The 27,414-nt window shown below is 38.9% G+C and overlaps 2 protein-coding genes across 4 annotated transcripts in view; both read right to left on the bottom strand.

The window, feature by feature from the left end:
* rcan3 (regulator of calcineurin 3) overlaps positions 1 to 20,223 on the bottom strand; it is a 42,077-nt gene extending 21,854 nt beyond the window's left edge. Inside the window, exons 1-2 of one of the 3 annotated variants that reach the window (XM_005723848.2) lie at positions 20,031 to 20,223; positions 18,242 to 18,507 (exon numbers count right to left, since the gene is read on the bottom strand). In XM_005723848.2, the coding sequence (XP_005723905.1) occupies positions 18,242 to 18,451 (210 nt within the window). In that variant the 5' untranslated portion in view covers positions 18,452 to 18,507; positions 20,031 to 20,223. The remainder of the gene's footprint in view (positions 1 to 18,241; positions 18,508 to 20,030) is intronic. The other 2 variants (XM_005723849.2, XM_005723850.2) reach the window with 2 other exon arrangements.
* A 1,769-nt stretch (positions 20,224 to 21,992) lies between these two features.
* Positions 21,993 to 27,189, bottom strand: nipal3 (NIPA like domain containing 3). Its single transcript, XM_005723847.1, has 11 exons — positions 26,941 to 27,189; positions 26,274 to 26,342; positions 25,798 to 25,969; positions 25,587 to 25,646; positions 25,299 to 25,444; positions 24,653 to 24,749; positions 24,362 to 24,497; positions 24,143 to 24,231; positions 23,897 to 23,960; positions 23,529 to 23,623; positions 21,993 to 23,398 (listed from the first exon to the last, which is right to left on the bottom strand). The coding sequence occupies exons 1-11, from the start codon at positions 26,974 to 26,976 to the stop codon at positions 23,211 to 23,213; spliced, it is 1,152 nt and encodes a 383-aa protein (XP_005723904.1). The 5' UTR covers positions 26,977 to 27,189; the 3' UTR covers positions 21,993 to 23,210.
* Positions 27,190 to 27,414: the final 225 nt, after the last annotated feature.

Genomic DNA, 27,414 nt, shown 5'->3' with positions numbered 1-27,414 from the left:
TAGCATGAGAGATCCTCAACTGTACCGTTATGGTTCACTTCTTCAGGGAGTCAGAGAGGAGATAAGACAAAATATCATCTTACAATAAAAGCGAGGAGCTGATTCAACATTATCTTTCCAGAAATAGACATCAAGTTAATTCAATACATCTCAGATCACAAGGTTATAGTCAGTATACTGGAGCGTGGAGGTGTATGGTTTGGATTTTCTGCTGAATATTCTCTTAATCCACAGCATCCGTTTTAGTCCAGCATGATTTCTAGCAGTATCAAGTTACACAAGGCTCACAGCTACATGTCTTTGTTTATTATAAAGTTCTTATGCGACCTGCTCCGGGACTACAGATGTAAATTAGCAGTTCTGCTATAATGTTTGCACCTTATATTTCTGGTACATTGGTGTCTATTAACATGTGCTGTCACTGTTATGTAGGGATGGGTACCGGTGTCCGGTGCCATGATGGCACCGGTTCTGACATAAACGGTAGTAACCAGACCGAAAAGCAGCGCACATTTCGGTGCTTTATTTCGGTGCTTTTTTTTCCTGAGCTGTGATACACTTTAGATTCTAGCCAATCATTTTACGTTTCCGAGGATAGTAGGCGGGGCCAGGTACGTACGTTCTGTTAGAGCAGAGCTACAGATTAAAAATGTCCAAGGCGAAGCGGTCAAAAGTCTGGCTGTACTTCATAGCAAAATATGCAAACTCAGCAGCAACAAGTGCTTTAAGCTGATACTGTGATACTGTCAAAGGAGGTAACACCTCAAATCCGATGAAACACCTGGCGACGCATAGCGTTTTTTTAAAAGCCCAGAAATGCGCCGTATTTGATAGCTTGCTGCGAGACCTCACACCGAGCACATCTACTGCGGGTGGGTTGCCTGTTATGCAACATCCCCCAAAAACACGAAGAGGAGAGTCCTGGCTCCTAGCCCTGCCAGTGTAGCAGAAATGATGACGGATGATGGTGGCAGCAGCCGTTCTTCTCTGCGTGAGTAGCTAATTTACGTTGAGTAGGCTAACCACGTTATTACAGTAATGCATGTAAGGTGAACTAGCAAACATCATCATAGCTACATGCGGCTGTCTTCTTGTTTGATGGCAGATACTCCCTTCACCCTGGCCAAAAAGGCTAAAATGACCAAAGAAAAAGTGGAAAACAGTTAAACATGAGAGGTTTAGGACAAAGTTTGTGTTTTTTCCATTGTTTAAGCACTTCCAGCCAAGAGTGATACCATATATGCCCCATAGCTGCAGAAAAGGCTAACATTGTTATATTTTTATAAAAAACAGCTGAACATGAGAGGTTTTTGGACCAATTTTGTGTTCTCCATTCTTTAAGCACCGGTTTGAGCACCGTTTGAGCACCGGCACCGTTTCAAAAGTACCGATTTGGCACCGGTATCGGATAAAACCTAAACGATACCCATCCCTACTGTTATGAATACAATCCTTGTGAAATCAACTGTTAAAGTCAATCCTATACAAGCTGTGTTTGTGTAGTTTTTCTGCCCAACACAGCACATTACATACACTCTGATTACTGGCTTACCATCAGCACTGTGACTGAAAAATATGTTTTCCGCTGAAGGCATCCGCTGCTTTATTTTTTGCCTTGTCAAGCCACAATTGCATAACCACAGATGTCAGTTGTTTGCTGCCTTCAGTTGACATGGTCTGTGACTTCATGAGAATAGGAATATACAGACAAACAACAAGCCTAAAAGCCCATCATGCCGATGTCTGTCTGCATGCTGTTAATAGATATACCTTATTTTGTCAGCATTTTGATGCCTCGAAAACTTTTTAAGAACTTTTCAGTTACTGGTTTGTACTTTAGTGGTACTGTGACTCTTTATGACTCACAATAAAGCAGCTGATGAAGCTGGTGATGCTGCCACAGCTCCTTGATTATACTGATAGACTGAGTTTCCATTCCACTTGAAGACCAATCATTTTCCAGATTCCACAGACATTATGCCATTGCGTAAAATGCTAACGCACCTTGTCTTCTTTCCATCACTCAGATCATCTGTCTCTCCAGCACTCCATTTCATAATAATAATTGTCTAACCAGCCGAGACAACAAAGTCCCTATAAGCCATTAATATTAAGGCTCTGGGCCGTGAGGGCTATTTCTGTCTGTGTGTGTCAGGCATTGTCCACACTGAGCAGACGGAGAACATGAGAAAGATATTTATGGATGACTGTGACATTCCTCCAGCAGACAGTGTCAGTCACTCGGTCTGGAAAAATTCCCCTGTAAAAGCCACAAAACACAACATATCAGACACAGTAACATGTTGACCTTGTCTGAAAAGCACCGTCAGCTGCTTCATCTGTTGAGATTGAAACTGTTTTAGTCTTTCAAGTCATGGCAGCACGAGCAGGCGGCGCTGGTGATGATACCTGACAGGTTTAGATGTTACATCAAAAGCACTCCCACAGCTCATTAATCACACGCAGAGGAGTGATAAAGCGGCACGCATATGTCGTCTTTTCTTTTGAATCAGCTCTGTTTACTTGAATTTAATGTAGTCTAAGTTTGCCAGAGGTTGTGATCATTTATTTATGCCCTCTTGGAAAATTCTCTTTTCACTTTCCCCTATTTACAAAGCTTTGGGTCAAAGCTGAAAAAAAAGTAAGTTTCACTTCCTGTTAACAGAAAGATCAGCAAAGCAAATGTTTGCAAATAAACAGAGATTAGGTCCTTTCTGCCTGGAACTAATCAATTATTACTTCTGGAATATTGTAACATACTGTAAAACAGTATATTAGACCATGTGGCACTGCAAATTTACCACTTACAGCATGTAGCACACATGCTGGTGATAACCAACCTGCATGTGAGTCTGGGGCTACTTCTGTATATCCATGTACATCTTTGTTCTGTAGGAGGAAGCTGGAGTACCCAGAACCACATTTCTGCAGAGACAGGCTCCCAGCCAAGCCTTAGATTCAAACCCAGGATCTTCTAGCTGAACCACAGTTACTTACTGCCCAAACTGGACAAGCAGAAACAAATGAATAGATGGGGATTTGATTTAAAAGTATGTCCAAAAATTTATGTTTAAGAAGAAAATGTACAGAAACAACACATATGAGTAGAATTAGGTCTGTTAAATTAAAAATAAGGACTAAAGGCAGTAAGGAATGGTGCAAAATCAGAGCTAAATAATTAGTTCACATGAATGTCGTGGGTGGGTCAAGGTTAACGGAGCGCTGCTGTGGCCACTGGCATCAACAAACCGTACAGACCACTACATGTGTTGTTTTCGGCTACCGAAGCGCAGCTTCCTTTGATCTGTTTTGTCGCAGCTGATAAGTAGGATGGATCGCCGCGGATGATGAAGCACTTTTCTTCCTCTCTGGCCTCATTCTGCAGCTCTGCTCCTCCTCATTCTCAATTCTTCTCTCCTCATTCACAATTCTCTCTGTTAGATCTCACAGGATGAAGAGAGCCCAAACAAGACTTTGTGCAGGAAAATATAAAGGCTTATATAAAAATCTGAAAGAAAAAACCTGAGGAACACTACGTTTTTCATTTTTTCCTTTCAAATGCTGGCAATTTAGAGGGTTAACAGCAGAACTGAAGATGTTCTGGTCTATTGTTAGCTATAAGTAACAATGCTGTTATGGTCAGCACTGTTTTATAGATTCAATTTACTGAGGTACGCTGTATGTATATGCTTCCATAAATTCCACGTCATACAAAAATCTTCCTGAGGCCAAGATGAGAAAACCGATACCACTCTTACATCTGTACGGTTAATATGTGGATTCCGGCAGCGGTCTATAAATTTAGCTTCACTTAAAGACTGTTGGCAAGGTAACAAAATATGTCCACCAGCAACTCCAAAGTACATCTCCTAAAATAGAAATATTCTGTCAAGTTTAATCTGTTTGCTTAAGCTGCAGCTAATTTAGTAGTGACACAGTAAAAGCTGCAGTACTGTTGTCTCTTTTTGTAGGCAGATATTGACAGAACAGTGTCTAAATATAAAGTGTAAAGATACATGCCAAGAACACGGTTAGATTTAGGAAATGTAAACCCCTGGTAACCTAATGTGTTTTGTCTTTCACTTAAACCTCGCTTCCTTATGACCAATAAGCGGTTATACATGCAATTATCACATAAAGTGCAGTCAATAGGATAGCAATCCAGCTATTGCTCTCTCTAATGTGCACAATGCACTTCATAAGAGATGAGGAGAGGAGTGGACGGAGAGGCAGCAGAGATGCTCAAAGGATGAGACACTGTCTCAGACTCACTGACGAACACAATTTGTATTCTGAAGTGGAGCTCTGCAGTGGAGCGGGGGGGGGGGGAGGAATCAGGGCAGTGGATCACCATTGGTGGGCTGATACACGCATGCTCATAGTATGGACACATGCATGCACATGCACATATATAACCAAACGCTTCTCTGCACAAGCACAACTCTAATAACTGCATGCAAATCTACAGTATACTGTATATTGCCTGTGTATTAAAAATGAACACAAAGACACGCGTTAGTATATGTTTACACACAAACACATGTACACATACACACATGCACTCCATCTCTTCACTGCCAACCTCTTATTACAACAGGCTACCTCACTTGGCCCAGCCAAACCAACTGTAGTGCCAGCGCCAATGCAGCTGCTGTAATCTAGGCCAAGCTATTTTTATAGCAAGCAGCCAAGTACAGGCGCAGGGAGCCAGAGGGAGACAGAGGGATGGGAGGATAAAAGAATGTCTACAGGGCAGAGAGACAGATCTACAGAGTGTAGGTGAGACAGCATGAGGGAGAAAAGAATAGCACAGAGAGGCAGAGCTGGTGTAGAGGGAATAAAAGTAGTGAGGGGCTGAGTGAAACAGAGTGAAAGAGAGCAAGGTCCTGCTGTGTGCAAAGTACAGCGTCAAAACCTGAAGATGAGCACACAACAGAAATGATGAAAACAAGTAGCCTCCATCAACACTGCTTCAAAGCCCCAAACGTTTTTTCTCTTTTTAATCTGGTGGTTTGAATTCTGCAATTGAGCTCAGAAAATTGAGGGGAGGATGATGAAGCTGCTGAAGTCATTCAGATGTGAAATATGCTGATAGACGAGAGTTTTACATGACTTCTGGCAATCAAACTTTAATTAACAGTGATAGGCACAACTCCCAAAGGTCAAATCTGACTGTAACTATTTTCTCCTAATTAACAGAAATGAGCCTGTTAACATGGGAAATCTGCACCTATGCAAACAGAATTTCAATATGTGCACTGCACTCCTGGGTAGGGTTCAGGTGTAAAAAAAAGCTCCTATCATGTACTTACAATCAAGATTTAGCTAGATAAATCAAAATCTGATGACAGCTGCTGACAGATCAGCATTTTTGAAAGTTACTCTTAAATTATTCATTTTTCCCCTTAAAATGTATTGTCATTAAATATGTAGTGGTCATAGATTTGAAAGCACATTTGACATCTTGAAATTCTCTAATGTACCTATCTGGAGAATAGCCGTGCCAACATTAACCTGTGAGATAACGATACACCAAAGCAACAGCAATCCTGGCAAATTAGCTGATCTCAGCGCTAGCCGACATCAGCTGAAGGCTCAGCTGGCACTCTTATCCATATCCACTTCTACATTTTACATATGGAATGCTATTTAAACTCCTTCATAATTGACCACAATTGCTGTGCATCTGCAACTTCAACTCACCTAACCTAACCAATGCTGTGTCTACACATAACAGACTTAGCAAATAACCATTTTAAACTGTAAATCTATGGAAAAATGCTAAGATAACACAGTTTTACCAGCATAAAATAGTATTTTTGCATTAACAAGCTGATTCTCAAAGACCTACTCTATTACCCCCAAACTTGGCATGTGTTGGCATGGTGTACAGTGTGTCCTTAAAAATGTGAAGAATCCTATTTGCAATGGCTTCATTTTACAGCCTGACAATGATCCCAAACACACCACAATAAAAGCATATCTGGATAGAAAATCGCACAATGGATGGAACACTATCAGTAATGGATTGATCTTCCCAGAGCTCGGACATCAACATTATTGAAGCAGTGCGGGATCATCTTGACAGAGAACACTACAAACGTCAGCCAACATCCAAAGAATAGCTCTGAATGTTGTTCAAGAAGCCCTGAGAACTATTCCTGAAGACTACTTAAAGAAATTACAAGAAAGCTTAGATAAAGGAGTTCGATTGGTGTTGAAGCTCGTTAGAATTGTTCAAATTCTATTTTTTCCTTATATATTGTATTTCCATGTATTTTTGCAGACGTTTTAATAAATCACTGCTCAAGATTTTTGCACCGACACTCTACAAATATCAATTTTCTGAATTGAGTGCTGCAGAACTATGATTGTTACCATGACTGTCATCAGTATTATCAGCTTGTTTGTTAACAACTTCCCATTCAATTGTTTCCCATTTAGCATCTTTTGGGCATGTAGCTATGGATGGTGGTATTGTAGCATCTTAGACGCAACAGTTACCTGCTTTTATACATTAATACAATAGAAATAATCATTTTAACCGACTAAGGAAGGGAAGCAAATATTTATTTGTCTAGTCAACTGGTCACAGTCATTCCTAGTTTTATAGTTCGACTTAATAGCTTTTTATAGTTATCTATTAACCATGTTTTATTAAATACATTCTTTAGTGTGCTGCATTTCAATTCTAATAATGTGCAAATTTGTTAAGAAATGAAATTTAAAAAAAAAACAGCTTTTTGCAAACTGCATAACAAATATGAGAACTGACTGCACAGTATGTTTTTGGTCCACAGCCCACATCTGGTGGGCCACCAGCAGCTGTTCAACATTTTAACCCCGTCCAGCAGCTTAGGAGCTGGAGAGATGAGCTGCCGTATAGCTCTGTGGGGAGGACAGAGACAGAGCGAGAGGAGGAGGAAACACAGAGTGACACGTGCCGATGGTTCCACTGATTGCTTTGAAATCAGGTCAAATCTTTGGATTGGGCTAGGCGGACTCGTTGACCCATATGCAGGCAACAACGCTGCTAAAGGAAACATAACAAAGGAGAAGAAGAAGAAGAAAGAACAGGGAGGGACCCGAGGCAGTTTCAAAGCTTTGAAGAAAACATTGTATTCTGAGAAATGGGTATCATTTTCCAAGGCAAGCAAACAAAGAGAAAGAAAGAAATCATAAGACTGTTCACCAGAGGATGGAAGAGCGTTCTATTCTTTCAGATCTAATTGAAAGCTATGGGATTCTAATGGCAGCTGAGATGGGCACAAGTGGTGCACTGGTGCAATGAGATTGTAGACTGAGCACACTAAATTTAAATAAAGTAGGAAATGTTTATGCTTAAGATTAAGATCCATTTCACACAACCAAATAATTATCAAAGCAACAAATGCTCAAAAGCGTACAACAGAATGCCACAGTACAGCCAATAGGCAGCATGATGGAGACGGTGAAAAGTAGACAATGATAGCAAAGAGAGTACTCGTGGGCGGGAACGAACAATGATGGGAACAGAAATGAACAAACAAAGCTAAATAAGGGACCAAAGCAAAAGGAAACACAACAAAAACATACTCCACGACAAAACATCAGCAACAGCATCAATAATCCTTTTCTGTATACAGAAATCGTTTTAAATGCCGTTTGCTCCAACTCTCCTCCAACAATAATGCTTCAAAAGCAAACTCAGAGGGGAGCTGGTGGTTACATTAAGACAATGAAAAGTTATGCAAGCAAGTGAAAAAGTAAAAAAATCTAAAATATGGAGGATATAAACAAAGTCTTTAAAACTAGGCACAAGTAACCATCCTGGATATACAACACAGTGGATGCTTTCCATTATTATAATGTTATAACATCTTTTCATTTATTTCTCACTATCAGCTTTACTAAACTTCTTATTTATTTATGGGTTTGTTTCGGCTCGTTAATGTGACACATTCTTGCCTAAAAGCAATCGCCTTGTTCAATTTCACGGACTGCATGATTACTTTTGTTCCTCGTTCATAAGAGTCCGTTTATACTCTGCATCAGTTAAAAAGGCGCTCATACTCTATTGTTGTACTGAGACTGCTATTCTTGAAATCACCCACAGTACATTTCTGTTTTTAGACTGATTGAACCGCAAAATAATCTGGATTTAAATAGAATCGCAAGAGCATGACTAAGAACAAATAACACAATGTCTTACATAGCACAGTAAATCTTAGAGTGTCATAATCAAGCCTTGTGTAGTAGGCGAGGGCGGGGCGAGATGCGTGTGTGGAAGAAAAGCCATCATTTTCATCAAAGCAGCCGCACATAAAACCAGTCATAATCGCACATCAAAGAGCTAAAAATTATTTCCACTAAGCTCTTTTGAAGGTGTGGGGGAGGCGGTGTACAAAACAGCAAAACAAGTCCATGATGAGGGTATATAAGGATGTAAGTAGATATATTTATGTTTGAGCTTTTGAAATATTACATCACAGATTTATGTAAGTGGCTTTGATTAGCTGTGGGATTTATTAAATCGCAGGGTAACTGAATGACATTTATGTGCTAAGATATTTTTAATGTGGCATTGGAGATATTACGATATTTTACCACTTGTCTCTCAAATTCAAATATAAACCTAACAAGTAAGATTAAATGAAAAAAGAATTTCCACAAGTAATGAGCACAAAAAGTTACTTATTTTGTCCAATTAAAAGCGTCAACTAATCATATTTAGAACTTAAACATACAACCACGGTGTTAACAAGAATATTGCAACATTACACAATATTGTAAAAACTTTTAATGAATTAAATGTGTTTGCAGCCTCATGTTTTCTAATCAAACGTAATGATACAAATGTTTTAACAGGTCAGCATTAAATCTCCCTTCTACTTCGTGCAACATGCCCAGCTCTGCTATTTACTTCAATTCTAACATGAAATAATGTTAAATTTCAAAAACATTAAAATGATTTAAAAAATAATAAGTTAATATCTGCTGCAGTTTGCTTTGATGGACTATTTTGCTTTCCTGGGGAATGTCATCTGCATCCCCTCTCTTAACCACATCTGTTAATGTGTCCACACAGATAAGGAGGCTCTGTTACAGTTACTAAGACCTACTAAGACCAGCATGAAACTTTTATAGTTTTGAGAGTTAGCAAAAATGTGAAAACGACTTTGTAATGTGTTCTACAGCATCTTGGACCACAAGTTTTAACTTGTGAATAATGCAGTGATCAGGTCAGTTGGAATCTTTTTACTCGGGAGTGTTGCTGCTCCTCTCTATCGACCCTTTTACAGCAGGCGCAACATCACAGCAAAGCCAACAAACATACTTTTTTCACAGATGCACTTCATAATTGCAGGATGTTGCAAACACCAGCTCTACTGCATACCCGCAATCCAGGAAGCTACAAGAAGGAGCTGAACAACTCACCTGTGTAGGGAATTCTGATGATGCGATCAGGCATGTGGTTGGCACACAGAGGGTCTCCTGATGCTCAGAAACTGATTCCTTTATTTTTTTAAAAATTTAAAAGTACTTTTCCCTCTGAAGCATTGGTGTTTAGTGGCTTAATTAAAAATTGGAACAGATCGGACCACTTACCCCCCCCAATACATACTGCCATATCCACTATCACGGGATGGTGAGGATTGAGACTGAACACATTTGCAACAGCTTTTAAAGAAATTTCTTACTGTATTAACTGATTTAACTACTGTAAGAAAATAGATATTGCATAAGTACAAACACATTTTTCATTTTCATGAATAAATCTCAATATTGAATAATTGTAAGCATACAACTACCAGTGCCATATCTTTTTTTTTTTTTTAGCTTATTTTCAGTTTAATTATGAATTGACTAAAACTTTGACTCCAGTCTCTTTTATCTACAAGGCCACTGGATAGTCCTGAGAAAATAATTATTATTTATAATTATGATATAATTATTATTTAGTACTAAGTATTATTTATTTTTAAAAAATGGCAAACCTTGCTTTTTGTTTTGTCTCATCTAGTAGAGAACCAAAACCTTCACCATCAGGAAGGAAATAAAGAGAAGGTTCTTCCAAAGTCCACCAATCTTCAATGAATGAAAGATCAAATCTTATCAAACAGTACATGCTGTCGGTGGAGCAGACATATGGTAACACAGAGCGAAAGTCATAAAATATCTGCGGCCCCCATCTTGTGAGGAAAAGCAACCCCACAGATCCCTTAGGCATAACAATCCACCTCCCCAAACTTGCGAGAGAAAAGCCTGGAGTAGTGGAAGTGAAGGAGAAAGAAAGGCCCAAAGGCAGAAATAGATCCGCACGAAGACATGTGCCAAGCCTGACAGAGAGAGAAGAAACCAAACAGACAGGACATCTGGAAGGACCGCAGGATCGGCACAAAGAGTGTCCAAAAACAAGCTTCTGTAAAAGCCTGGAAGATTTCAAAGACGCTGCAGTTGTGAAGAACAAAGTTGTATAATAGGAAGTTGGGGAAAAACAAAAAGAGAGGAATGCTAAACTGGTTAGATGAATCCATGAGCATTATGACAGGAAGATAGATAGCATACAGGCAAGAGAATGAGGAGAGCTGTCAGTTATATCCAAGTTACTCATAATCATACTAACAACAACATTTTGCACCTTTGTTCTTCACTGTTTCTCATCCCTCCATTTATACTGGGCTGTTAAAACACTCCAGTGGTCACCTCTGTTTTTTTCTTGACCACAGAAAGAAGAACAAAAACAGGAGATACTCCTCAGACGTGACACTTTGATATCTTTAGGAAGGAAAAGGGCAAAAAGAAAGAAGTGTTCAGAATTAACAAGGAGTCAGTGAAAGAAACTAGCACTACAAAGCAACCGCCTGTAGCAATGACCATTTTGACCACATTGGTGAAGAACAAAACATTTGTCTGTAGGTATCATATCTTGTGACAAAATCTCAACTGCAATAACTTCAGTAATAATATTTATTTCCATAGCTTGGTCATCCAATGGTCATCCAGTTCTCACAAAGAGTTTTGTACACCCAAGAGTGTCTCAACTATCAACAAGCAGTTAGGTTTGTAGAGCTAAAACACCCATTACGCCTCGCCTCTGTCAGTGCGCCCCAGGGCAGCTGTGGCTACAATGTAGCTTGCCATCGCCAGTGTGTGAATGTGTGTGTGAATGGGTGAATGACTGAATGTAGTGTAAAGCGCTTTGGGGTCCTATGGACTAGAAAAGCGCTATACAAATGCAGGCCATTTACCATTTACCATTACCATCAGCAGACAGCTGTATCATCTTAATCATAAAGGCTCCACTGAGACCAACCATTTTCAAGCCTCCTTCATAAGACTTCATCAAAAAGTTGATTACTTTGTCATCGCCTTTGTTGTCAAATCAACACTCAAATTATTTCACAACAATTTGACCCTGTTAAATGGTATTAGGGGAAAATGAGTCCCCAGTGTTTAACAAAACAGTTCAGCAAATTTAATTTCACTCAGAAAGGGAGCTGATCCATGTAAATATCAAACAGATCTTAATAAAACCACGTCTGAGAAGGGCTTAGGGAACTGTGTTTCTTTGTATAGAGGTTTGAGTGCATTTTACAGTGTTTACAATGTTTATTGAGACTTTGGTCGTCTATAAGACTGTGAGTTAAAATGTTCTGTGTTTTTAAAGTGACACCTGTACTGCTTTTAAACAAATCTTGCCTCTGACACAAGCCTGCCATAAAATAATAATTACAAAGAAAGAAACTATCGCTGAAAGTAAGAAAAATTAAACTAAACATTTCCACACAATAAAAACTAAACTGAGACCAGAAACACTGCTCTGGAAACTAATTAAACTAAACAGAATTAAAGTCAAAAAGTAAAAAAAAAAAAATTAACTAATTAGAAAATACAAAATATCTCTGCGTGCAGCCTTTACAGGTTAGCCCATAAAACAGTTTAACAAGCTCACAGTGGATCGTAACAATGCAATTTAATTAGTGGATATATTTGTTCTCATTTGCATTTTGGTCTTAGTAAATTCATGAAGGTGAAATATTAAAATAAAAGCAGTAAAATTAAAAATTTGATGGCTATGGCACTAAACTAGCAATGATAATCTGTTAATCTTAGATTAGGAAATATGTAATCAAATTATAATTACTAATCACCTTTTCTCATCTCCAATAGAGCTGGTGATTACAAAGGGTTTGCATCCAAAGATTTCTTTTTCTGTTTAATTTTTGTAAAAGCAACATCTCCTGATGACACAGTAAACCCTTCAAAGACAGGATGGCTTACAGAAGACTTTCTCTCACTCATATTTTCTAATCAGTCAAGCACATCAATGTAAGAGCCTAAGGGAAAATCTACTGGCAAATTAATGCAACTGTAATCAAACCTCTTAACCCCTAATGCTATTCATGTGTTCAAGCTCTAATTTAGCTCCATATTTGTCATTATGCACAAGAGGGATCCCTTGTCATTCCACAAAGCAGATGATTGAAGATTTTTTTGTCCTGGGCTTACATGCACACAAATATGTTTTCATCCAGATTTAAAACAACACCTCAAAGCTTTCAAACTAAAACCGGGTCAGCAGACTTTGTTTTGAGGATCAGAGCAGTGTTGAAATCTGCCAGAAGTTTGCACAATGATTTAGCACAGATACGGCCTAATTTTAAGCTTGTTGTTTTCTTTTTTCTTGTACTTATATGCCCATATTACACTGTGGACATTAGGGCAGTGCATATGCATAAACATAAGCAAAGCGTCAAACTACTTGTAGACACGTTCTTCTAAATACTCACCTGAATTTTAAATGTTTAAAAAGTTTTATTACTGATTAATTGAAATTTTTCATTCATTTTCAGTCCAGTCCTTGCCCCTGACCATTTTCAAGTCCCTAACTCAAGGGCTAAACCAGTGCTATGTCAACAGACAACTTAGTAAAGAGCCGATTTTTAATTGTATTATTCAGCAGCCTGTGATAAAAAAACACAATTTGTTTCAATTTCATTATTTAAATGTACAAAAAATGCCAAAGTTTGATAAGCATAAAATTGTATTTCTGCACCAATAAGATGATTCCCAAACAGCTTTAAGCTGCAAACTTGCCATATCTCAGCAGAGCAAATTGGACAAGTGGAGCAAAAAATAATTAATGACAGCCCTATAAAAACTATCTACGGCAGATGAACAGCATCTAAAAGTCATTTCCTGACACAGAACCTGATAGATCCCTCTGCTCCCTCAGTTTATTCAGCTAGTGTTGGTTGTTCTCTGAAGCTTCATGGAGAAATGGTCTCAGTGGAAGGGTGGGCGTGAAGAAGCCATTCTTATGGCAAAGAAACGGGGAGAAAAGGACGAGGTATGCCAAATACACAAGAACTGGACTGAAAATCAGTGGCAACGGGTCCTATTGAGTGATAAATCCAAATTTAGACCTGATTATTGAAGCAGCGTGGGATCATCTTGACAATGCATAACAAAATTCAGCAAACATTCAAAGAAGAGCCTTGAATGTCCTTCAGGAAGCCTGGAGAATACTTAAAGAAATGACTTAAAGAAATGACAGGCGCTTGCCTAAGAGAGTTCAGGCTGTTCTGTAGAATAAAGATGGTCATATCAAATATCTGACTCTGATTCTAATAGAAATGTAAAAACTCTGTTTTTGCCTTACATACAGTGTTTGGGTTTACGTTTGCATTAGTTTCAATAAATATCTCATCCTAAAACAAAAAGAAATTAAAAGACAGTATTATATGTACAATGCTGTACATGCAATAAAATGGTCTACTATTAGACAGGAAAACAAGCATGAGTGTATACACACACACACACACAGTTTGAAAAGATGAGACTTTCTTTGAAAAAACCTCCTTAATCACTTTGTTTCCTTGTTGGACTCCTTCATTAATGGAAGTTTACTGAGTGGTGACACCTGTTGTTCATGACAAGACTGCAGAGTGTGTAGTGCAACTCAAGTGCCAGTATAAATGGTTGAGAATCATCAAAGTTGCCACAAAAAAACAACAGCCAATGCAGCAACCATAAACTAGCATTTAAGAAAAGGTGTGTGTGTGTGTGTTCAGCTTTCTGTAGATACTAAAGTCTAAAAATGTCTAAAAGTGACTAAAACCTGTCACTGCAAAAGAAAACACTGTCATCTTTTCAAACACTTGAATGTATCACCAGCTCTGTTTAGCCAAATTATGCTTTCTGTTGTCATCTTAAATTGTTTTCCGCTTTCTTCCCTGTTACACACAAAAGCAAAACAAGCACACTAGGCCGCAGAATCACTCCAGTAGGGGTACCAGAATAATATCCAGGCCACAGCAGGAGTAGCTGGCCAGGGGCACTCACTCTCTTTTTACTGCATCGTGTTTGACCTTCAGCCTGCAAAGTACCCGCTCCCTCATGTTCACCCTTTGGGACCGACAGCCAAAAATAGACTGCAGTCTGATACATACAAACATATCACTACTATACACTTGCATGCACACTGTATGTATGTGTATTACATAAACACACATACTCACACTCACTTTACTTCACACTTTTCGAGTCCTGCACCCTACTATCTTTAGTCCCGATGGTTCAGCGGCACTCTGCACAAGGGTTGTCTTTCTTTATCCTCATATATATTTATGTGTGTGTGTATGTGTGTGTTTGTGTGTGTGTGTGTGTGTGTGTATGTATACATACATACATATATATATACATATAGTCATGAGTCACACTATCAAACACATTCCACTCAAGTGGGACAGAAAGTGTGAGAGGAGAGGAGTTTTACTTTTCACATACTTAGAGCACTACATCAATGCTATATTGCTAATGCATTGCTAAGAGGGTCAGCCTGGAAAATTTTGCACTAAAGATAAAGTGGTTACTAATAGTGGTTAACCTGTTTTGCTGTCCCAACTGGATGGCCCCTTTGTATGAACAAAAACTAAGTTTCAACAAATTAGAAGCAATGCTCATGTTAGGGTTAAAGCGGGCCATAAAGCTCTGGAACATCATTCTGGCACCTTCAATTAATGAGTAATTAAATCTGATAAGTATTTTAATACATAATGAATATAAAGCAAGTTCATTTTTCATGTGCTGCAGCCTGATGCTCCTTCCAGCTGATGTCAGGGAGATACTCAGCAAATTAGAAAGTAATGTCACCCCACGGGTCTGCCTGCACATTCATACACGTCCCTTTTCCTTCCCTTCCTGCATTCATGCTGCAGGCTTCAATAAAGCCAGGCTACAGAACAGGAGCAAGCATAAACGTTTCTTTTTTTGAGTGCAGATTTTTAATATCAGCAAACACAGAGATGTTTTTTGGAAATTGGAACACAATGTGTCCGTTAGCTAAAGGTGACATCTAAGACATGGAGAAAAAGGAGAGTAAAAATGAGAGATTATTTGATGAATGAATTAAACTGCAAATGCAACACTTGGAGCTCCATTTATGGTCCCTCAAGTTTATAAGTCTAATACTCAGTTACTTTTTGGCTTGACTCCGCCCCCATCGATGTCTGACACTAACATCTTTGGGGCTTCTAAATGCTCCACTATCATGTTCACAGCCTGCCACTAGAAGCTAATGTTTACTGTCCATCCGTTTTCTGCTGGGTAGGTACTGCAGCGCCGTGTGGCTCTTTCTGGCTTTGTTGCTGAGGACATGTGTTTACTGCAGCTCGAGATGAGAATAATTTGAGCTCTGGAGAGCTGAGACAAATTTCAGAGGCATCTCATAATTCACTGTGGGTAGGTTAGTATCAGTAGCCGAAAAAACATGTAACATTTAACCTGCTGTTAACATAATTATTTGGATACCTAACATGCATAATTTACATTAATCTTATAACAAAATTTGACTGCAAGATAAGAACATTTTGTTTGGTGTTGCACTGCAGCTGCTACTTGCTTGATTGCACTGGTTATGGAGTGAGGAGTGCTCAGGCTGACAGCAGCAGAAGCAGCAATAAAAGCTTTGCTCGGTGCTGATTAGGCCTGATATACGCTAGGCACTATGGGGGACAGCTCATGACGGCTCCCCTGACCTTTGCCTTCATAAGCACAGAAACCCATTTGCCTTGTTACTTTGCCCACACTCCCTCACTCCTTGTACACACTTGCTTTCTGTGGGTGCTCTACAGCAGATAATGAATCATTTCAAAATTAGAAGCTGCTCTAAGAGCACATTGCAGCGTGAACACTAAGAGATGGTCTCTCTGACATTGAAAACTAGGAAATACCAAACTGGATCCTCTGTATGAACAACTGACAAAAAAGTCCTCTTTTGGAATATTTTTAAAACATATTAATTTAACAAATAAAGGTTACTTGCCTATAGCGTAAATGATGAATCTAACTTTATAAATGACACATGCAGAATGATAAAGAAAGGCCCATTAGGTATTTTAATTGACATGATGATATGAGTGCTATGCATGATCATTTAAATCATTAAGTGTATTAGTGCAGTCCTGTATTAATAATGACGCGTCATTTAAATTAGTAAATGAATAATAAAGCCGAGGATTAGTGGAGACATGAGCTGAGCCAGTCAGACCTTAGCTGATCTTCCTATAAAAACTAAAAAATCCAAACACTTTTGAGGCATCTCTCCATTTCAGCTGAAAGCTGGTCAGGAGCAAAAAATAGTGCAGATAAAAGAGGAAGTGTGCCACTAGGTTTTACTTACTTTTCACTAATGCAGAAGAAAGGAAAAAGGCTTTTACAGTGTGCTAAGAGCTTCTCATAAACATGGAGGCAAATGTTTCTCTGTCTCAGTAGCCATCTCTCCTCTCTAGAAGAGCACAGTGTGATTACAGCAACAGCCCATCCCTTCTACATGCAGGCCTTTGAGAACAGAAACAGAAGGTAATGTCGGAGCTGGGAGAAAGCCAAGAGCCCAAAGACACAAAAATGTAGGTTGCTATGTTCCTGCTGAATGTTGACAACACATTTAGATAAGTTTATAGCAGTTAGGTAAATGCTGAAATCTTCCAAATTTAACACGATTTACAGGTTGTGTGTGGTTGTGTGTGTAAAATTGAAAAAGCACAGCTACAAGCTAAAAACAACCTCATAAAAATCCGTGTTCATGCTCTGAAAATACCACACCCAACCTGTTTTTTATTTCATATCTCTTTGTGCCCTCATTCTAAAGGCTTAAATAAACCTCAAAAAGTTCTATATTTAGCATAGCTCATTTATTTGAAACATATGGAGAACGTTCTATTGACAGGGTCTCACTGAAGGGTGTGTGGGTGGTATTTCCACTTAAAAGCTGGAGTGTGAATCGTAATGAAGTGAGGAGGCAAAACGAAAAGGAAGGGAAGGGGGTGGACTTGAGCGCTAGGAGCAATGGGTGTACGAACAGCAAACTCACAAAGCAGGAGTGATTCATTTAAAGGGATTTGGTGCATGCGCCAGATTTAGCCTCTCTGCTTTGCATTTATACACATAGAGAGGATAAAAAAAAGAAGGCTACGAAGAAGCACAGAACGGGGGAGGAGGGAGGTATTTAAAGAAAGTAAGACAGATAAGAAAGTTAACAGGAAAGTTTGTAGATTGTGATCAGGGGATGATGAGCTTGATAGTTTTGGGTGACCAAGAGGATGGACCTTACAGAAAAGAGACTTGAAGACAGGGAAATGTAACGATGCCAGCTGGACGGATGGAGGGATGACAGCGCAGCGTAATTGGATTAAAGGGCAGAAAATTAAAAGTATTTACTTTGTATCCTCCTCCAGCAAATAGGATCCACTGATAGCACGTATTGCTGTTCTGCTGAGCTACGAGAAAGGCAACACTTTCAAAAGAGGCCTTAACTGAATATATACAGTATGCATGTGCATAGACACAATTCCATATAATTGTGTCTGCATCATATATGCATGAGGTCTGTAATATAAATAATACAATGCATGAGATGATGCCTGAATGTTATGCACAACCACATGGGCCAAGTCTGAGTGTGGCTCATGATTCTGTGCATGTCATGTTGTAATCTGCTGCTCTGCACTCGTGTTCCCTGGCAAACAAACAGCAACATCAGGTGTGCATATGTGCGTGTGCTTTTGCGGCTGAGCAATCAGCAGCGCAGCTTGAGACCGTGACTGGACTTCGACAGACAGGATGACAACTGCGCACGTGTTGCCAGACTTTAAGTCTTGGACGGGCTGACACACTGAGCGAGATGACTCAAACGCATAAACACCCAGTCACGCAAAACAAAGACACGGCCCAGAAAGTGCGTTTTGCAGCAGCTCACCCTGTGCAAGTCCTGCTCGAACACAGCTTCGTGGACGCTGCACGCAAAGAGCGCTGTGGGAAGGTCGCTCAGATCCATCATCTCCTCCACCATGCCGTCTTGATCACTCTCTCCAAATATCATGTCCTCTTCCTCCTCATCATCCTCCTCGGGATCACTGCTGTAGGCCTCTGAGCCGTTACTCCATGCCTTGGAGCTCTTTCGCAGCATTTTGAAGGCTTTTAGGCAGCTGCTGACAGAGGGGTGGAGATGACAGAGGATGGGGACTGGGAACAGGGTAGGTTTGGGGGTTGGAATTTGGAAGATAAGTTAGTGAGGCTGGATGAATGTGTGTGTAAAAGTTGGCTTAGTGTGAGGTGACAGTGAGATGCGGGTGTTTAACTAGATCTTAGTGGTAGGATGGAAAGGGAAAGTAAGATTAAGAAAAGCAAAACAGGATAAATTAAAGAAAAAGGTTTGCATCCTATTTGTAGGTTATATTTTCTCCCAGTTCAATTATACCATTCCCTCCCAGCAAGGTTATTAGCTAACTAAGACTAAACTTAAAACTAAGATGTGAAAATCATTTTACTTGACTAATTATTAAGGTAAAATTAAAAACTAAACTTTTGAAGAAAATTAAAACTACTGAAACTTGGAAAAAATAACTTAAATAAAAATAAAAATAAAGAGGAAATATCCTCAGTTTTAAGATCTGTTAGTTTAATACAGTGTTATTACAGAATTGCTCATTGTTGTGTGTTTTTATTCTAGCACTTGTACTGATTTCCCTAAATCTTGAATCAGACATATTCCCTCGTATAATAATTAGACAGCAAAAATTAAAAAAATTAAAAGACTCAAACTAACACTGAAACTAATAAAAACGAATCTAAAACTAAACTGAAATAAGAAAACCCACTCATGAAACTAACTGAAGACAATGTTGAAATAAAAACAAAAACTAATTAGGAAACACAAAACTATGATAACTCTGGCTTCGAGTCAAATTTTATTGCCAAATATTTTAAAGATGATGCTGACTTTATTTGACCCCAGTTACAAAATAATCTCTTCAATCATACAAAAAAAGAAAGATAAGGCATGAAATATTTATTTAACCATCACTAACTGTGAAGAAGCCCTCAAAAAAAAAGAGTTTAATTTTCAAAAAAGGTACATATACATTACTTGTGGTTGACTTACAGTTTTCCTCTTATTTTATATGAAAAATTAAATAATTATATTAAAGAAAATAAATGGATAGGGGGGGATGGTTAGCACCGCCAACGCTGCACTGAGGTAAGAGTGCCATCTAGTGGTATAAATATACACATACACCACAAGATGACACTTCCTGTGAATATTTTAAGTACAATAAAACGCCAACATCTAAAAAAGAAAAAAAAGAGCCAACTGTCAGATATTTAAAATAACACCGACGAGGAAGTTTGTTTCAATATAACTTCCTTGTAGCAAGACAGGAATGGTAAAAACGACGGCAGCGAACCGGCAACATCTCCTCCCTGTTGTTTAAGAGGATCGTGACATCAAAATTTGCGTTGGGTGTACGCAGAGGAAACCCCTGGACATTACGTAAAGCTCGTGCAATGAATAAATAAATAAATAAACAATACGATTCTGGCGTTAAAGCACTTTGCTATCGATACCAAAGATTGTTTTTAAGCCTCAACAAATTTCAATTTTTATACAAAAGTTAGCACACAAACACAGACGCGCGCAGAGGATGAAGTTACTCTTTTATTTTTTTCCCTCTGTAATCGCGTCCCATGCAAATATTTCCACTCACCTCCCTACTGTCAGCGAAAGCGACCGAAACAACCCATTGCAAGCGCACTTACATCAGGATTTTTCCGGTGACTTTGTTAAACGCAGCAAATAGAAGCTGTTCGTGTTTATTTTGAGGCTGTTGACGGAAACGTGGGTGTTTGTTATTACTGGATTATTTCACTCCGATGCAGCCTACTTCCACCGTCTGGATCCGCAGGTGGGGCCAATCAAATATGCGCGTATGCTCGCAGCGACCAATCAACGTGCTGAAAGGGGAGGACGCTACAGCAGCTTCATGATTGGTGGCGGCCAAGCAGCAAAGATGCACAAAATCCGCTGCTGTATGGGGTCAGAAGGATTTCTTAGAGTCATATCAGTCAGTAAGGATCGCTTTGCTATCTTCTGCATGTTTTAGCTGAATATATACACATTTCAGTGTTTCTAGAATCAATTGCTGTTATTTTTCCTCTATCTACCTGTTGCTCAGTCAAAATAAAGTAGCTAAGCTTTGTGTCTTTTAACTAGTGAAATGTAGTTCTGAAGATTTTACAACGGTTATCAATTCAAAAGAAGATTGCATGCTATAATACGATAATATTGGTATTATTGTGGCTCCAGGCCAAAGTCAAATAGAGGCATTGATATACATTATATCAGGGAACATTGAGCTTAAATCCCTGAAATATTTTACTATAAGAAAAAGAAATGCAATTTTCTGCAATACATCTCAGGTTTTCTTCATGATGTAGAAATGATGCTTTGACTTTAAATTAGAATAAATAAATAAAGGTTCTGTTAAACTGCCCTGCAATTATAAAACGGAAAATGCTTGCTTGTCCTATTTTTTATGGTTATTTTCATGGTCAACCTAGAGCAAAAATCTTAAATTTCTTTCTGTCATGTAATTGTTTATCTTTTACTTTTACTTTGGTGTAGTATGAGTGGTGATGGGCAGCTAGAAAAGCCGTGAAACTCATGAAAATGCAGTTAAAAAACAAAAATGTATCCCTTCCTTCACATTTTCCAAAGTCTTTGGTGGGCTGATTCTGGCGCCTCTGCATTATATGTACAAAGTCATCCCCATTATATATAAACCGGCTTTAAAATGGAGTTGGTTCCCCCTTTGCGTGATTTTTTGCCCATTTATTCAGAAGAGCATTTGTGAAGTCAGTAACTGATGTTGGATGTGAGTTCTTTGTTTTAGTTTAAGATTTTTGATCAGGTTTAGACCAGGGCTTTATGTGAACCACTCAAGTTCTTCTGCACTAAACTTAAATGCTGGAACAGAAATCGGCCTCCTCCAAACTTTTCTGACAAAGCTGGGACAATATGCCTGTCCAAAATGTTTTGGTAAGCTGAAATATTGGAACCAAGCCAACCCCACAAAAACAACCCTGTAGTACAATTGATCCTCCACCAAACTTTACATCTGGCAGCTAGGTAAGATCCTCATTCCAAACCCAAACTCATCCATCACACTGCCAGACCGAGAAGCATGATTTGTGACTCTACAGAACAATAGACCTTGTTTCTACTGCTCCAGTCCAGTAGTGGCTTGTTTCGCACAACTCAATATGACACTTGATGATGTAAGGTTTGCCCGCAACTGCTCTTCTATGGAAACCCATGCTCTGAAACTCCTGGCACAGTTTTTGTGTTGATGTTAATGCCAAAAGACGTTTGGAACTCTTCCATTAATGAGTCAAACTGAATTCTAGACACTGTGACTATGTGCTGTCATTCCTAAACACTTCCATCGTGTGTTAATACCACTTAGAGTTGATTGCTGAATATCTAGGAAGGAAGAAATTTCACAATCTGACTTCTTGGAATAGGGGCCTGCTATTACAGTAGGGTGCTAATGTTGAAGAGTTACATCAATGTCATTTTAAAACCACTAATGTGAAGAGTTGCAATTTAGTCAACAAAGAGCTAAAAATGTATCAGAAATCCCATAAAGCACAACTCTGACCAAACAAAAGCTGCATTACGTTAACTTTATGAGACAAGATTACACACCACTGTATATTTTACAATGACAAAAATCTGACATTTACATTACCAGTGCCGTTTTTCAACAGTATCCCAGTTTCATTAGAAGATTAATTATCACCACAATAACCACATACTGAACAGTGTTAAAGCAACGAGCCCTCGGGTAGCTGTTCTAATAACACTGATGAGATGCAGTGACCCATGTGCAGATGGCAAGTGTCTTAAAGTGCCACTTAGGCAACAATCACTTCATCTAATGATAAAATTGCATTTGAAAGACACTGCAGAAAAGAGTAACACCAACTACGTTTTTTATTTCTAGATTTGGGTGTTCTCAAAAACTCCCATGTGTTGAAAAGGGACAACCAAAAGTTACAAGTTCAATTGACAATGTGCAACGTTTTAGCTGGACAGCTTCATTTTTTATATATTCTGTTATTACACCCATTTTACTTATTAATCTTAAGATGCAAATTTTTAAGATCCCCCAATATGAAATTACTGCAACTGTACTTCTGATTAAGACAGTCCCTGACAGACTCCCCTCACCTTTTATCAACAGATGTTCTACAGAATTTGTAGCTACCATCTATACAATAAATGATCCAGTTCAGAACCAGATTTCAAGGCACGTTCAAAACTTTTAAGATACGATTAATAAATACATAATAATAAATTAAGACAACTGCAACCCAGTGTTTGGTCACATTAAGAAATGAAAGTGCAGTGCACTCCCAGGATTAAGAGAAGGCAGAAAACTGTGCATGGAAGACAGTTGGAGGGAAACATTTAAAGCCAAAATATAATTTGACAAGTCTGAGAAGCTATATTATAAACAGCCATGGTTTGAGTCCTCCATGGAAGAACAGATCATTGTATGGCCCCATTGATAAGTGAATGGGAACAAATTGCTAACTATTTGTGGAGTGCTCACTGGAGGTATCCGAGATGACATCAAGTATAAGGTAGGCAGCTTCAAGGCGCAACACTGTCTCTTTTTCTCAAGTGAAGTTTGCAAACCCATCAAACAGTCTTTGGGTTTCTTCTGTTCATTCCTGTAATGAATACAGCGGACATCTTTTAAAAAACGAAAGCTTTCCAAGTATGTGCACAGGAGCGTCAAGCCAGAGCTGGCCTTTTGTAGCTACTTGAATGTTATTAATTGTTGAATGGAGGACTTGGGAATCAGGAGATGCACTCATGTTTAATCTCTCTTTATGGCAGGATGGCCTTGTGATGCATCACTGGTTCTAGGTCCGAGCGGTGGCGTTTCCAGGTGGACTGGGAGAGGAGCAGGAGCCACTCCATTGTTGTTGACAAGAGTCCCATAGGAGAAGGAACCACTGTAGTCTGGCTGAATGACTGGGCCTTTGTCGTGGATCGTCGGGACACCTGATAATGGAACGGACAGGCAAAGGTTCTTAACACAACTTCAGCAGAGCTAAAATGCCAATGCAAGCCTGCGTAGCTTGAAATCTCAGAAGACACAATTTATGATGTTTATGTTAAAATTTATACAAACCATTGCTCATATTCAAGGTGACGCACGGCTCAAATATCCTTGCCTTTTTCTTGGTTTTGGTTATAAGGAACACTCCAAGGAAACAAACTGCAGATCTGTACAAAGCACAAAACAAGCATTTACATTTATTAATTTTTTTAATACAAAGTTTTACTGCTTGGTATTTCAAATAGATACTGTATAACACATTTCTGCGAAGCATGTTTTTATTGTGTTTATTAGTATAAAAACAAACAAACACACAAACAAAAAAAATGGCGATATTAGGACAGGTGGCCTAACAGCATGCACAACAGTGAGTGACTGAAACCAAAGCAGTCAGAAGTCTAATTTTAAAAACATTCTGCTTATGATGAATGATTACTCACCCCAACAAAAACATGCAGATGTGAAGAATGTCTTCATTGCTAAACTCCAAGTAAAACACAGCTCCTGAAAACCAGAAAACAGTAAATCTTTAATGACTTTGGCATTGTTACTCTAAAAGGCGTGTAGCAGAAATAAAGCAGGTATGGGCTGCAGATGATCTATTAGACAACTATTAGAGTTGCGCACACAAGTTAATCCGATTGAAAACAATGGACAAACCAGCAACAAAGAAGGACATGACTCACCAGCCAACACGGCAAAGAAGGTGGAGAAGATGTAGTTGACACTCGCAACGAGAGAGGAGTCGTGCAGCTTACAAGCTTGGGAGAGAAATCTAGGACGACGGTAACAAACAAAAACAGTGGTGTATTAATTATGCTTATATACTGGGTCCAATTAAAACCAATTTAAAACAAACAAACGAACAAACAAAAAAAAAAAGCAATCAAGTGATGCAAGTTCACCCTGCTTGGAAGATCGCTGACGCCACCATGCACACAAACATGACGCTGAAGATCGGGTAGTTAAGCTGCATGGTGCCTTCGATGGTGAGAACCAACATGCCTGACACAGCCTTCACTGTCAAGACCGTAACTGAGCCTGTGTGCCAAAAGTACACAAAGTAGGTAAGCAAATAAAGGCGACAAGGAGCGACAGCTTTGGTTCCATTTAAAAATCTGAAATGTGACAATGTATCCTAACAAACATGATAGCAGCTTGGTCGGAAATTGATTGCTTCAATGCAGGACACTCACCCAGCAGTGCCACCAGTAGCAGAATAATAACGAGGTAGTTAGCTTTGCGCCGTTTGTAGAAGTATAAAAGCAGGCAGAATGTGATAATCTCCAGGAGCTGTCAGTTAGGATACAAACAAGAATAAACACCAAATTAATGCCATATAGAGAAAAAAACAATATATGAAACACAGGAAAGTCCAATAATAGGACAATTAATCTTACAGACAGAGACAAATGTGTATGCAGAATACCAACAAGGATAAAAAGAGCTGGTCATTTTTCTGCATTTAGTGCAAGGTTGTGGATTATAATGATTGTGTAAAGGGACGACCGAATTAAAAAGGAACAGAAGGTAAAACAGCCTTGCATTAGGTGCCAATTTGATGGAGCTTGTTGGCTCATTTATTCTTACCAGTTTTCCAAACTACAGCCTCAACATTAATCACAACACTGTGGTCATCTGTATGGTTGAGCTCCCTTTAAGAGATTTGTTTTAGCACAACATACAACAGACATGACATATACTAGGCTATTTAAAAGTGTCACTGCTTCATATGTCACGCTCTATATTCGTTTTTATCTATTTACTCAGTGTTAAACTAAGAACACCACATCTACAGACAGGAACCATTTGAGAACTGTCTATCTAAGAGAGATATCTTACCAGATACAGGAGAACAGGCCATCCAACAAGGTGCTTCACAATGTTAGCTGCTATAAGTTTTTCATGAGAGTTCGGTCCAAATGATACAAGGAGGTATGCCCCTCCAATAACAAGGATGTAGCCCAGGAAGACGAGGCCGTACTGCTCTGAAATATCACCAAGTGAAAACCGGATCTTATTTACTCTGTACAGGACAAACTCTTTGGATGTATAATTTCAGTCAGTAGAGCAGCAAGAAATTAGCATACAATGTCACAATTTCAGTTCACATGGATATTCTGAACTTACTTGCAAAGTCCTTTGGTTTCAGTCTCTCACGCAGGAAAATGAAGCCCAAAATTGAGCTAGCTGGAAAGCAATTTCAAAGGGAACAATCTGAACTTTTAATTCAAGCTCTCCTTTTAATTTGTTGTATTTTTATAAATAACATATTGATTAAGGTTGGAATATGTATCTGTAAAATGCAATACATATATCTGAAAGTGGAATAAATACTTACTCAGGACTGACACGGCATTGAGAGGGGCTACAATAGCAAGAGGGGCAAACGCATAAGAGACAAAGTTTGCTAGCTCCCCGAGACAGGTGAATATAAAACCCGACCACCAGGTTTTAGTGCGATAGAAGGAACGATGCTCCTTTGTTCCTGCTAACTTCACATGGCTGTATTTCTGCAAACAAAAGAAAACATGCAGGTAAAACACAGCTGTGACAGCGTAAGCAGAAAATTTACACAGCAGTACACGGTGCAAAGCAAACATAAACAAGGCCTAAATCAAACTATAAAAGAGAACATTTAAATAAGGGATGTCATGACAGCATATATCATTTATTCCACATAATTTTTAAATCCTGTAATGACCTAGCCTCACCTAGAAGCTAGAGGACATGACTCACAAAGGGCATACACAGACAACATTGATAACATTGTGTATCAATTTAAAGACGTGAAAGTTTTTTCAAGGAGCCATGTACCTGAACGGTTAAAGAAATGCTGACAAGCACATTTCCAAAAATTGCAAGTAAAGTCCCGATGAGGTTGTCCTAAAAAGAAAGAGGAAAACATTTATTAAAATTCACATATTCGATCAAAGTTAAATAAACACAGTTTTAAATCTATCTTTTTAAACCCCAAGGCAAAAAGAAAGAGAAGTTCGCTTTTTCATGGCACAACTCTTTGTGAACATTCAAATATATAACGCAGAGTGATTAAAGCGGATGCGTTGGCAGTTTTGGCTACAACAAATGCACAACGTGTCCGTCTAGTCAGATAAAACGAGACTTTGAATGAATCTAGATAAAAAATACAAAGCAGAAGGCCAAGACGTAGAAGTTGGACTTTAACCTAGACCAGATGAACAATACTCGTGCTAAAAGCCACTCGTAACACTACAACAAAGAAATAAGACTAACAGGAATGGCCATAAGGGGGATCCCGATTACGCCCTGCCACCACTATTACAAAACAATAACAGGAAACAGACTTTGTAGCTCAACTTTTTGTTACAACCGTAATTTTTAAAACCTTGAAAACAGCGCTTTTGTATGGGTTTAGACACCCGCTACTAGAGCAAAGAGGTAAACACACAGTATTAATAGTCGATTATACATTAAAGTACTGTTTTTAAACTAAGCGTCTCACCGTGTAGGACCCTATTTCGGCTCCGTTGTAGTCCATTTCTGTTACATACACACGCGTTCTCGGAAAAGTACCAGATATTTCACCTAGTCCGGTTGCTTCTGATTTGACGTAAAGTATCTATCGCTCATTTTTGTGCGTGTCCATTTTTCTTTTTTAGCTCTACACCCAGAAAGACACCATCTTTGAGACGAGGAGCATCTCACTTCCGGATTGAATTCACCTGTTTAGTGACGGAAGCCAGTCGGTTTAAACCACGTGACCGCGCACGCTCGCAGCTTTTATTAACAAACTAGAGGAGGATGTAGCCGGTTTAAGGCGTGTCTGATTCTTATTGTACGCAGTGACTTTTAACCTTTTTTTTGTTATTCTTACTGCCTTTTTTTGGCTTCTCTTATTATTTACTGTAGTTCAGCACTTAGTTAGCAGTACCGAATGCGAACACTAGGGTGTGCTATTGACCTGAGATTTAGCCAA

The sequence above is a fragment of the Pundamilia nyererei genome, unplaced genomic scaffold (assembly GCF_000239375.1).
Source record: "Pundamilia nyererei isolate P.nyererei 1_Seehausen unplaced genomic scaffold, PunNye1.0 scaffold00010, whole genome shotgun sequence".
NCBI lineage: Eukaryota > Metazoa > Chordata > Actinopteri > Cichliformes > Cichlidae > Pundamilia > Pundamilia nyererei.
Note: the sequence above shows the minus strand (reverse complement) of the source record. Positions and strands in the feature narration are given on the sequence as shown.